This window comes from Magnolia sinica, chromosome 2 (assembly GCF_029962835.1).
Source record: "Magnolia sinica isolate HGM2019 chromosome 2, MsV1, whole genome shotgun sequence".
Lineage (NCBI taxonomy): Eukaryota > Viridiplantae > Streptophyta > Magnoliopsida > Magnoliales > Magnoliaceae > Magnolia > Magnolia sinica.
Genome location: NC_080574.1, coordinates 2,116,316 through 2,129,565, shown reverse-complemented (window position 1 = coordinate 2,129,565; position 13,250 = coordinate 2,116,316). Strand labels below are relative to the sequence as shown.

General features: G+C 42.6%; 1 protein-coding gene across 1 annotated transcript; it reads left to right on the top strand.

The window, feature by feature from the left end:
- Positions 1 to 3,210: 3,210 nt before the first annotated feature.
- Positions 3,211 to 4,109, top strand: LOC131231557 (putative lipid-binding protein At4g00165). The gene has a single exon (XM_058227788.1). The coding sequence runs from the start codon at positions 3,266 to 3,268 to the stop codon at positions 3,698 to 3,700; it is 435 nt and encodes a 144-aa protein (XP_058083771.1). The 5' UTR covers positions 3,211 to 3,265; the 3' UTR covers positions 3,701 to 4,109.
- The last annotated feature ends 9,141 nt before the right edge of the window (positions 4,110 to 13,250 follow it).

The following is a 13,250-nucleotide window of genomic DNA, read 5'->3' as shown; positions in this document are numbered from 1 at the left end:
TGAACGTCCACCATTAATAAGTTCCTGGGAGCTGGAGAAGTTTCGGATCAAGCCGATATTTGCTTTTTCACTTCATCCATGTCTACATGACCTTATGAATAGGTTGGATGGTTAAAAACAAAAAAACATCAATTTAGCCTTTAGAAAAGTTTCAACGGTAGTTGTCATTATCATTGCAGCTTCCTTTAGCGTGGTCCTCTGGAGCTGTAGACCTAATTCATTTCTAGGATCATTCCTTAAAATGACATGAGAAAAGCTATTAACAGCTTGGATAAAACACTTACTTTACGGTGGGCCCCATAGAGCCCTGCCCAGATGGGATATCGTCCGGGCGGGGGTAGGACGCAATCCGCGTCCATTAATATACAAGCTTCAGGCGTGGCTGATTAGGTGGTGCACCAACACCCCCCAGTGTTGTGGGTCCACTGTAATGTATATATTTTATCCATGCCATCCATCCGTTTTTCCAGCTCATTTTAGGCCATGAAACCAATAATGATGCAGATCAAAAGCTCGAGCGTACCACACCAAAGGAAGCAGTGGTGATTGGATGTCACCATTAAAAACTTCTGGAGGCCACAAAAGTTTTGGATCAATCTGGTAATGTGCTGTTCCGTCGTGCAGGTCTGTGTGACCTTATCAACGGGTTGGATGCCAAATAAACATTACGGTGGCCCCAGTAAGGTTTTAACGGTGGGTGTCATTATCCCACTGTTTCCTGTGGTGTGGTCCACTTGAGCTTCGAATCTGATTCATTTTAGTGCATGAGCTCAAAAATGATGTGGAAAAATGTATTAACGGCATGGATATAAAACAATTACATCACAGTGGGTCCCACAGCGCCCTGGTGGGGTCACCACCCCCGCTTCCCTTGCTCCCTGTCGTGTGTCCTAACTGAGTTTTGGATCAGATTGATTCTCGTGATGTACGGTTAAACCAGCTGAACGGTTTGGATTCCATGTAAACATCACGGGTGGGACCCACATACGGTAATTAGCATTCACTAAAACGCATGTAATCCTTCCTAATGTAAATAATGTCAATGACATGGACTTGTGATAAGTCATCAATCGCCCCGCACTGAGATAGACATACTGTACGAAGAACAAGACGTCACACAGGACAAAGAGCATGAAAGAAAGGTGCAGATTCATTTGCCAGTTGGCATCCACTTGTTTTACGATCCATGAGTCCACACGCGTGTAAAAACCTGACTATCCACATGCATGCACACGTGTCCATATAAGACACGTTTGTGTGAGATCTGTGCTTTCCTTCTGATTGTAGATAACCGCTAGATCTTCTGCTTCAAAGGTCAGGTTGTTTCAATCTACAGTGTCGTACAACATGTAATGTAAACTAACGGTGCACATTTTCTTGGGGTTTTGTGGACTGTAGGATGTGTCAAGTGGCCTAATTTTTAGATCAGAATATCTAAACACTGTAGACCATCTAATGAAAAGCTCGGATCTTGTGAACATTTTCCAAATTGGCACTTTTTCCTGTGTATGGTCAAGGCTTGCACACGCGCGTTGAACTAGCAAAGTTAATAATCTATACAGCCAATGCATGGAAATCGAAGGTATGGAATCATCGACACTCCTTATAATTCAATGTAATTTCACAACAGCCACTTAGGTTGATTTTCTTGCACCCATTGTTTTCATTTTGGGTATCGAAATAGTAAAAAAGTGTACCATCTCATTACTCAAATTAAAAATTTTGGACGTGTACTTATCAATATCGATACCAATTCCATTTCCTCCTTACCCAGCTGAGCAAGTTCTCATCGTACAAGCGCACGGAACTACAAGTTAAATGCTTTTTATATCCAGGCATCTCCTTTCCACCAATCAAAACTCAACAACAATGCATTTTGCAGATAAGACCGGCCCTACGTGTTGGATAATTTAGTTGAAATTAAATAAATTATTTAAAATAAAAAACTAAAAAGAAAAATAAAAAGATTTAGACAAAATGTTTATAAAGTTGTGTAGATGCGTGACGTAAGTTACTTGACTTAAAATCGAATTTAATCCCTTAGACAACATCTTAAGTGCAGCAAATTTTCAGAGTAATTGACCTGGTGAATGCAACGACTATGCCCCAATCCCAATAATATATGTACTGTATGCATATGTGGGCTCAAACCACTTACTGTTTAACTTAAAAGTATTAAGTTAAAGATGAACTTGAAATGAGGGTAGCCTTTTTAAAAACTATAAAATGATGTCTTGGGCACCATTTGAAATGGATCCTTACTCTTGCTCAGGTGGTAGACTCTAAAGAGTTTCAACACCCGGTCAAGGGTTCGAGTAGAAATCCCACTACCGTGTGAGTGTGTGGGGTCTGTGTGCGTGTGTTAAAAAGAAAAAAAGAAAAAAAAAAAACACCATTTGAAATAGTCTTTACTGTTGGATTTAAATCCAATAGACGCGGTCTACCGATCACATGTCTCTCTCTTTCAAAAGGGAAGGACACAAATATGAGTATACTCTTGTACATAAATAAAGTCCTGTGAATTAAAGTCCTGCAGGTACATATATACACACACCCGCACAAGTGAGTCCGCACCGGGTGGATTTGCTTCCTCTCATTTCTTTTTCATTTACCCAAAATGGAAATTTTGTACGAGCAAATCAATCAGGATGGGTTTAAAGATCAATATACATTTCACAATTACATACCGTGTGCACTCCGGTAGTACCTGTACTCCCGCAGGCTACGGTGGTATCAGCCAGTTGTGGGGCCCACATGATGCGTCAGCGCATGTTACCTCCAGGTCGCAAAGGTCAGGTTGATCCAAGAATCAGGTGGGCCACAGCACAGGGAAGAAGTTGATTGGGGACATTCACCCTTGATTTATGTGGGGAGCCCACCTTATTCTTTATATAAAATCCAGACCATTAAAACCCTTCATCTGCCATGGATGAAGGGTCAGACCAAAATTCATGCTGATTTTCAACTCTGATGGTCCCAAGTGTAAATCAAAGATCCATAAACATTCCATTTCAACTTTTTCACTGTTCTGTATCCCAACAGAGTTTTGGATGTGCTAACATCTTCCCGGTACCACTGAAGCGCAACCCTTACATTACTATCCAATAATTCTCACCATACAAGTGTACAAACCGCCAAGTGAAATGCAACGGTTCATCTCCATACACGTCCCTTCCACTAATCAAAACTCACAGCACTCACCACACAAACACACCTTAAAAGGACCAAACCTCTCTATAGCAATCCTACCACAACAAAGGAAGCCATGGCTGACAAGATCCTTGCAACCTATTGCATTCTCTCTCTCCTCTCATTTATAGCACTTGCACATGGCTGCAACACATGTGGTACGCCCCCAGCAATATACCCACCGCCCCCAGCAATATTATACCCACCGCCCTCAGCAATATGCCCACCGGCCCCAGCACCGTACCCAGCCTCTTGTCCCATAGATACACTCAAGCTGGGTGTATGCGCCGATCTGCTGGGCGGGCTAGTGGGTGTAGTGGTCGGGACGCCACCTTATAGCAAGTGTTGCACATTGCTTGAGGGTATCGCTGATCTGGAAGCTGCTGTCTGTCTCTGCACCGTCATTAAGGTCGATGTGCTTGGTATTATCAACTTGGACGTGCCTGTCGCTCTCAGCTTGCTGGTTAGCGCGTGTGGGAGGAAGGTACCTGATGGCTTTAAGTGTGCTTAGGAGGTCTCATTTCGACCGTCCATTCTCTGTTTTCTTATATGTCCATTTTCAGCTCTTACAGTGCCTAGAGCTGATTCAAATGGTGTTGTTGTTGTTGTTGTAACTTGATTCTTCACTCTCTTTCTTCTTTTGTTTCTATTTTCGGCTTTTGTAGTGTCTATAGTTGATTGTTGTGGTCATGGTTGTAGTTGTTCTTTGTCCAAGGAATGCATGCATGCATGCATTTTTATTTGGGTTGTTCTAATGTAGTGGAATACACGTACGTACGCTCTTGCTTTGTTTTCTTTCGGCTCTTGTAGTGTCTATAGTTGATTGTTGTGGTCATGGTTGTAGTTGTTCTTTGTACAAGGAATGCATGCATTTTTATTTGGGTTGTTCTAATGTAGTGGAATATGCTCTTGCTTGTTTTCTTTAAGATCTAATGCACACCGTGTATTGAAGAAAGGAGGTTTGCCAAGCTCACACATGTGCAGGATATCACACATGTTTGAAATGCAAGCTTTCTATCAGGTGGCCTACTCTGTTTAGATCTCGTGACCGAAAATCAACTGGATTGCTAGAAAAAAAAAAAAAGGGACTATTTTGGGTTGTTCGTTTGCTTTTGTACGTAATGTCCCGCCAAAGGAGGGAAACAGCTGGATTAATGTCCTAAAATGCCGAGAGATCTAATCGGCTTGGCCCACCAGATCGAACGCTTGGATTTTCCACACGTATGCCATATTAGCATGTCTACTTATGTGTGGATGGCGGGGTTCTACACACGTGTAAGCTTATCAAAGCTCTCTACGTCTTTCATGCACTTTAGAGCGCTTACCATTAATTCCAATTAGGCTGGGTTTGGGCTGGCCCGACGACCCAACTCTACAAGGGCCCAGGCCTGCCAGAATGGGCTTAATATAGTAGGGCCAAGCCCATTTGGGGCATAGTCCCGATAAGAAAGTCAGGCCCGGCCTAGCCAACAAACCTAGATAGCCCAGTCCAAAGCAGAGCCCGATTCAGAGGCCCAGGCCACGTAGCCCGTTTGCCACTTCTAGTTATTAATCACTTACCCGGACCCACCAAATGGAGAATTTGATCCTTGACCGTAGAACATGCAGAATGTAGTCAGGTTCCAATTTGATAAGGTGGGCCCATCATTCAGTGAGACAGACCATTAGCAACCCCCGGGCGGATGTTTCCAGCTACTAACATAGGGCATCTTTTCGATGGAACGTCGACCGTCCGTTTCCAGGCCATGAATTGAAAGGTTGGCTTTTTTTGATGTCTACTATATATCACGTGAGTGGTCCAGGGCAAAATATTCCAGTAATTAGTTTTGGAAATGGCTGTAACTCTTGTTCATGAAAGGACATGAGAGTGGTTTTAGAAAAAAGGGGATGGGCACTTGGGTAAAATCGGCGACTTTACTTTTCTTTTTCTTCGGTGGGGTCCACCCTTTATGTTTGCATGGAGTCTCTATTATCTATATATTTAAGGGGTTCAGCGATCTCTTGATGAATGGGTTGGATGCAAGTAGAGTGGGCATGGATGATTCGATCCGGCTAACTCAACTTGTCCGACTCGTTCAATTCCAACTCAACCCGAACTAAATGGGTGAGTTGGTCCAAACTGAGTGGGCTTCACCCAATACAAACTCAAACCGAGTCAAGTTCGAGTTACCTAGTAACTCGACCCGACGCTACCCTAAACTCGATCCGAAACCCGACTCTCTAAACCTACCTACCACACCGTACTCCGACCTGATCCCAAAATCTCGGTCTCCCTCCCTCATTTTCCTCATCTTCCAAGCCCGACCTCTCCCTCCCTCCCTCGCTCATTCTCCTCATCTTCTAAGCCCGGCAACCACCCACCACCATCACCCTCCTCCTCCTCCTCTCTCTCCTCTCCACTCTCTCTGTCTCTCCCTCCCTCATCTCTCAATCCTACTCGGTGCCAACTCGACCCGACTTGGTATTTCTAACCAAATCGGACTCGGTCCAAATCAGTCCAAGCTAGACCGGACTCGGATCAAGTCAGGCATGTTGGAATCGGTATCGAGTCGGATCGAATTCGGGTCAAGCCTATTTCAAAACTAAATCAAGTCGAGTCAACCCTTACTCAGTTTGACAGGACTCGATGCCCAACTCTAGATGCAAGTACACAACCCAGTGGGCCCCACATTTCACCACCACGGCTATGTGGTGAATTCCCTCTTATGGGGATTCCTTCCTCTCTCTCCACATGCATTGCACGTGCGTGCCGACTGGTCCAAGATATTTTTTGGAGTATGGTCCATGCACAACAGAATCAGCAAACCACGGGTCTAAATCAATGGAAGAGAGACTAACCTCACAAATGGATAAGAGGCACACGTGCTGAGATCAGTGTGGCTCGCTCTCACGTATGGTCCCAAAATGCAGCTGTCATACCTAAAAAGTCTAAGTCCATGCAATCATCAGGTGGTCCACTCATGCACACAAGAAACGGTTCGGTTCAGATCCTATCCTGTGTGCATGTGTGGCCTAAGTTCTCTCATCTTAGATGCATGGAATTTTCGTAATGAAGGATCACAGCCCTTTGTGCATGTTTGGCCCACTAACCATCATATGTACCTGATTTTAGATGCATGAAATTTATAGGATTAGGATCACCGCGCGAGCTGATAATATCTTGCACAAGCCTGACTGGTTTCCACGTGTGCCTCACTCGAACGAGTGCTATCAGAGAGATATGTGGACCTTTGAAAAAACTAATGCTTCAGGACTTACTTAATTGCATAACGCCCATTCTCAAATTAATTGAGAAGATTGATAGGTGGTGAAATCCCAGTCGTAGCCTCTCAGGAGTTTCAACACCTGGTGAAGGGTTCCAGTACCCGTAAGTGGTGAAATCCCACTAGGGCGTGAGTGTGTGGTGGTGTGTAGGTGTGTTAAAAAAAAATTTAATTAATTGAGAAGATTGATAAGTTGCCGGCAATTATCTTCTAAAATGTGCACATGCGAAAGGTAAAGTGTGTCACTAATCCCATACCTACATCCTTCATTTAGCCTCAAACTTAGACCATGTTCTAGTGCAAAAAGTCTCGGTTGTCCTCATATTCACCAACAAATAATAAGTTACTAAACACTCTAATTATTAATAAAATTTGTTTTCTCTCCTTTTAGATATGAGATTATTTTCAAAGCACTGAAAATCAAGTTTTTAACAAACCTTTTTATATATTTATATGTACTTTTTTATTTAAATTATTTTTAATCAAACATTTTCCATAACATTCTCCACCATGATGTATATGTTGTATCCACTATGTCCATCCATACACTATGTTAATAAGGTCACACGGACCTAAATGAAGGGAAAACACAAATATTAGATTGATCCAAAACTTTTGTGGCCCATGAGGAGTTTTTAAAGGTCAATCATTACGGTTTCCATTAACATGATATTTCGAGCAGATTAATTGCTGGCCCATACCCAGAAATGATAGTAAGAAGGTGAGCATGGATATATATATATATATATATATATATATATATATATATATATATATATATATATATATATATATATATATATATATATATATATATATATATATACACACACACACACACACACATCAAGGTGGGCTGCACGGTCATGGCCTGATCGAACTCGGTGTTACCCGACCTGACCAAATCCGTCGCCCGGATTTTAAGTGGAATGCTAGGGATAGGGTTGTACATGAACTAGGCTAGCCCAGTTAACTCGCTTGACTCGGCCCGAAAAAGCTCGACTCGGCTCGACTCGAAACTGAGTTCGGGCCGGGACGGGCCATTTGCTTCAGCCTGAAACTGAGTTCGGGCCGAGTTCAAACATGTCCCAGTTCGGCCCGACCGGTTCAAAGCCCGACTCGACCGTGTGTGTGTGTGTGTGTATATATATATATCCTTATCTTAATTATTTGAGACAGAGAAGTGAGAACACCGTCCGTCCCTTTGTAGATGGATCAGGTTCGAAATTGGCTCAAACTCGCCCGATTGTTGATCGGGCCAAGTTCGGCCTGGACATGTTGGCCCGGTGACCGATCCAGGCCAGGTGGAGCCCAGTTCGACCCGATGTACAACTCTAGCTAAGGACGCTGATTGCGTCCTACCCCCGTCTGAGCAGGACTCTATGGGGACCACTGTGATGTAATTATTTTATCCACGCTGTTCACCGCTTTTCTCATGTCATTTTAAGGTGTGATAATAAAAATGCAGCAGCTCCACTGCTCCACTGGACAACACCAGAGGAAGCTGCACTGATAACGACAACCGCCGTTGAAACCTTTCTATGTGCCAACGTGATGTTTTTTTACCATCCAACCTATTCATAAGGTCACGTAGATGTGGATGAAGAGAAACACAAATATCAACTTGATCCAAAACTTCTCCAGCTCCCAAGAAGTTTTTAATGGTGCACGTTCAATCCCCACTTTGTGGTCTACTGGAGGTGTGGAGCTGCCTCGTTTTTAGTATCACACTTTAAAATGATCTGAGAAAAGCGGTGAACGGCGTGGATAAAATAATTACATCACGGTGGGCCCCACAAATCCCTGCCCGGACGGAGGACGCAATCCGCGTCCGAATGCTAGAAAGCAGGTGGCTGCTTTGAAGTTGCGTACATTTCCGTCTTCAAGATACATTCGCAAACATAAATGGCGATCTGGACCATTGATCTGGTGGGCCATCGTCCAGATAGGTTACTTGATGATAATCACATCGATAGGATGACTCCGATCATCCATTTGCTGCGAGTTTAGCTATTTTACGGTGAACTGGTTCTAGAACCGTCCATTTTACCAAAATATGATCAGAGGCATAGTATAGTTTAATACCCTTGCATTTTTGGAAATGGCTTATCTACGTAGTGGCCATCGGAACAACAGTCCAGATCATGAGATATATTTGCCACGTGTAACTTACAGTTGCCTGTGGAGCCGGGACTTCGTGCCATACGTAGCCTGCATCCTTGCTCCTCATCATGCTTCTCGGCCATCTATGTGCAGTGGACATAAATTGAAAGGTTAAGATTGTACTATTGAGGATATTTCGACTTTCTGTCCATCCACAGTGAGAATATACAGACCAATGGTCCAGATTACAGAAACATGGGCCCCACTTGTCAAAACTGAATGGCTGTGTATAGTATGCAAATATGCAAGCTACGTATCACATAATTATAATATACTAGGAAGCTCCCCTTGGGATATTTTCCATGATTTTAACGACTGTGCGTGACAGAATGGAAGATTCTCTGCCTACCCACCAAAATCAAGTGCACAATAGCGCGGCATGCGCAGTTTAGAACTCATTGAGAATGCACCATGCGCATCATAGCGATCTTTACAATTTTCATGGTCATACCGACGACCACGACTCTTGGGGATACTGGTTACAATTTTCATGGTCATGCCGACGACCACGACTCTTTGGGATACTGGTTGCTGGTGCGACGAGAAGGTTCTCTCCATTCGTTTGGGACGCGGACTGCGTACTGAGAAACTCAGCACCCTGTTTGGCCGGACCGATCCCACGGTATTGGGTGGGATGGGATTCAAAAAACATCATTATTACTCATGGCTGGGACTGTTCCCTGTTACCATGGGATGAGCTTAATTCCCTTAGACAAAAAAGAAATACATCCAAATCTCAAGTGAACCTCACCATAGGAAACATTGTCAATTGAAATTCTACCATCCAAAATTTCTTGGGGGCCATGGAACTTTTGGATCAATTTTTTATTTGTGCTTTCCCTTTATCCATGTCTGTGTGATCTTATGAACAGGTTGGATGACAAATAAATATCACTTTGGGCCTTACCAAGGTTTCAATTGTGGAAGTCATTATTCCCACTGTTTTTGTGGTGTGGTCCACTTGAGCTTTGGGCATACTTCAATTTTCGGCTCAACCACTGAAATGAGCTAGAAAAACGTATGGACGGTGTGGATAACCTACAAACATTCACGGTATGCCCAACTGAGTTTACTCAGTATAATAAAAGAGTACTGAGTAACTCAGTACACAACCCGATTCCATTTGGGATGCGAACTGCGTACTGAGTAACTCAGCACCCTAAGCATACTAAGTAAACTCTTTGGGGGTTAAACCATGATTTATATATTTTATCCACTCCGTTCATCCATTTTAACAGAAAATTTGAGGGCTCTAACCCAAAAAAGAAATACATCCAAATCTCAAGTGGACCTCACCATGGCAAACAATGTGAATTGAAATTCTACCATCCAAAATTTCTTGGGGGCCACAGAACTTTTGGATCAATCTTTTATTTGTGCTTTCCCTTCATCCATGTCTGTGTGATCTTATGAACAGGTTGGATGACAAATAAACATCACTTTGGGCCTTAACAAGGTTTCAACTGTGGAAGTCATTATTCCCACTGTTTCCTGTGGTGTGGTCCACTTGAGCTTTGGGCATGCTTCAATTTTCGGCTCAACCACTGAAATGAGCTTGAAAAATGTATGGACGGTGTGGATAACCCACAAACATTCACAGTAGGCCCAATTGAGTTTACTCAGTACGATAAAAGGGTACTGAGTAACTCAGTACGCAACCCGATTCCGTTTGGGACGCGGACTGCGTACTGAGTAACTCAGCACCCTAAGCGTATTGAGTAAACTCTGTGGGGTTAAACCATGATTTATATATTTTATCCACTTTGTTCATCCATTTTAACAAAAAAATTGAGGGCTCTAACCCAAAAAAGAAATACATCCAAATCTCAAGTGGACCTCATAGTGGGAAACAGTGTGAATTGAAATTCTACCATCCAAAATTTCTTGGGGACCACAGAACTTTTGGATCAATCTTTTATTTGTGCTTTCCCTTCATCAATGTCTGTGTGATCTTATAAACAGGTTGGATAACAAATAAACATCACTTTGGGCCCTAACAAGGTTTCAACTGTGGAAGTCATTAATTATTCCCACTGTTTCCTGTGGTGTGGTCCACTTGAGCTCTGGGCATGCTTCAATTTTCGGCTTAACCACTGAAATAAGCTGGAAAAACGTATGGACGGTGTGGATAACCCACAAACATTCACGGTAGGCCTAACTGAGTTTACTCAGTACGATAAAAGGGTACTGAATAACTTAGTACGCAACTCGATTCCGTTTGGGACGCGGACTGCGTACTGAGTAACTCAGCACCCTAAGCGTACTGAGTAAACTCTGTGGGGTTAAACTATGATTTATAGATTTTATCCACTCCGTTCATCCATTTTAACAGAAAATTTGAGGGCTCTAACCCAAAAAAGAGATACATCCAAATCTCAAGTGGACCTCACCATGGGAAACAGAGTGAATTGAAATTCTGCCATCTAAAATTTCTTGGGGGCCACAGAACTTTTGGATCAATCTTTTATTTGTGCTTTCCCTTCATCCATGTCTGTGTGATCTTATGAACAGGTTGGATGACAAATAAACATCACTTTGGGCCCTAACAAGGTTTCAACTGTGGAAGTCATTATTCCCACTGTTTCCTGTGGTGTGGTCCACTTGAGCTTTGGGCATGCTTCAATTTTCGGCTCAACCACTGAAATGAGCTGGAAAAACGTATGGATGGTGTGGATAACCCACAAAGATTCACGGTAGGCCCAATTGAGTTTACTCAGTATGATAAAAGGGTACTGAGTAACTCAGTACGCAACCCGATTCCGTTTGGGACGCGGACTGCGTACTAAGTAACTCAGTACCCTAGGCGTACTGAGTAAACTCTGTGGGGTTAAACCAGGGTTTATATATTTTATCCACTCTGTTCATCCATTTTAACAGAAAATTTGAGGGCTTTAACCCAAAAAAGAAATACATCCAAATCTCAGGTGGACCTCACCATGGGAAACAATGTGAATTGAAATTCTACCATCCAAAATTTATTGGGGGCCACAGAACTTTTGGATCAATCTTTTATTTATGCTTTCCCTTCATCCATGTCCATGTGATCTTATGAACAGGCTGGATGACAAATAAACATCACTTTGGGCCCTAACAAGGTTTCAATTGTGGAAGTCATTATTCCCACTGTTTCCTATGGTGTGGTCCACTTGAGCTTTGGGCATGCTTCAATTTTCGGCTGAACCATTGAAATGAGCTGAAAAAACGTATGGACGGCGTGGATAACCCACAAACATTCACGGTAGGCCCAACTGAGTTTACTCAGTACGATAAAAGGGTATTAAGTAACTCAGTACGCAACCCAATTCCATTCGTCTGGTACTCTAATTGTTTTGTACGATGCTCGGTAGTTGTATAAGTAGGTTTATCAATCAGTAATCATTGATCATATAGTTCCCACTTCTAACGGTCCCGACTCGCGGAAAATATGTCAGGCCAAAAAATCATAAACCTTTCAATAGGATGCTAACAAACCAAAGGGTGGGATTTAACCAACTCATTCAACCAATGAAAGGAAAATACGTTCTCATGGAGCACTCACATGCTATTGGTACCGACACAACTTATCGTTGTAGTAGGCTGTTGTTGGGCTCATGTGATGTGTGCTACTCCATCCATCGTGTGGGGCCCTCTTTGTTCATTGCAGAAGCCAAAAATCAGGTAAGCTATTCCACATAAAATGTTAGTGCAAAATAAATGATAGGCCATGACAGGCCAAAGCACGTGTAATCACGCTGTCCTTCAAGTGTTATTCGCCCACCTTAGGAGGTTGAGAATGTTATTAGGTTACAGGCAAATAGCTTATAGGATACGATAAGTTTGTTTGTGATTCTAGATTAAACAAACACGAAGAACCCCTAATGGAATTCTTTGTACATAAATTTCTTTCTGACAAATAAATGAAATAAAATCCTATATCAGAGAGAAATTTAGAAAATTTGTTGCTTGTTTAGACCACTACTCTAGTCTATTTCTTGATTAGTACTAGCTATGGTTTGTATTGAACTTGGCTGGCTTGATCTTACTCTTCTTGTTGGGTTGTGTGTAAGAGTAGTTTGAGTTGTTGGTGATGGTACAATGAACCACCCAAGCACTGTTTATATAGGCTAGGGTTGCTGACTGTTTTGATCCAGGCTCATAACTCAATATGATTGTTTTATGCGTGTTGATGAGAAACTAGCCGTTATTGGCAGTTTCTAATTGTTATGCATGTTGGACAACCAGCTGTGGCATGCTAGCCATTTTATGATCGTTGGGCTAGCCACATGCAACCGTTTCTGCATGGTCTAGTTTAATACTGTATGTGCAGTTAAATTTCTCTCAAACTACCAATTTTCAGCATCTATAAAAGACACACTGGTCTTATTCATACCATTTGCCCACTCCAGCCACCTGACCCATTTTTTTTTTTCGCATCGCGACTTGCACTGATTTTGTGCAAAGTGTAAAGTGTGTCACTAGTGCGTCTACAACCGCGCTGCCTCACATGCCCTCGCACAGAGCCTGTGACCATATGCATGCGGGTGTTCCAGTGCTTCGTAAGTCACGGTACTCTACAAATCAATCAAGCAAATAATAAGGTACTCCACATCCTATATATAACACACAATTTTTCTTCTCTCATTTTTGATATGAGAG

Bases quoted from the DNA above. Each gene is read 5' to 3' on its own strand.
- LOC131231557 (XM_058227788.1), top strand. From the start codon at position 3,266: ATGGCTGACAAGATCCTTGCAACCTATTGCATTCTCTCTCTCCTCTCA.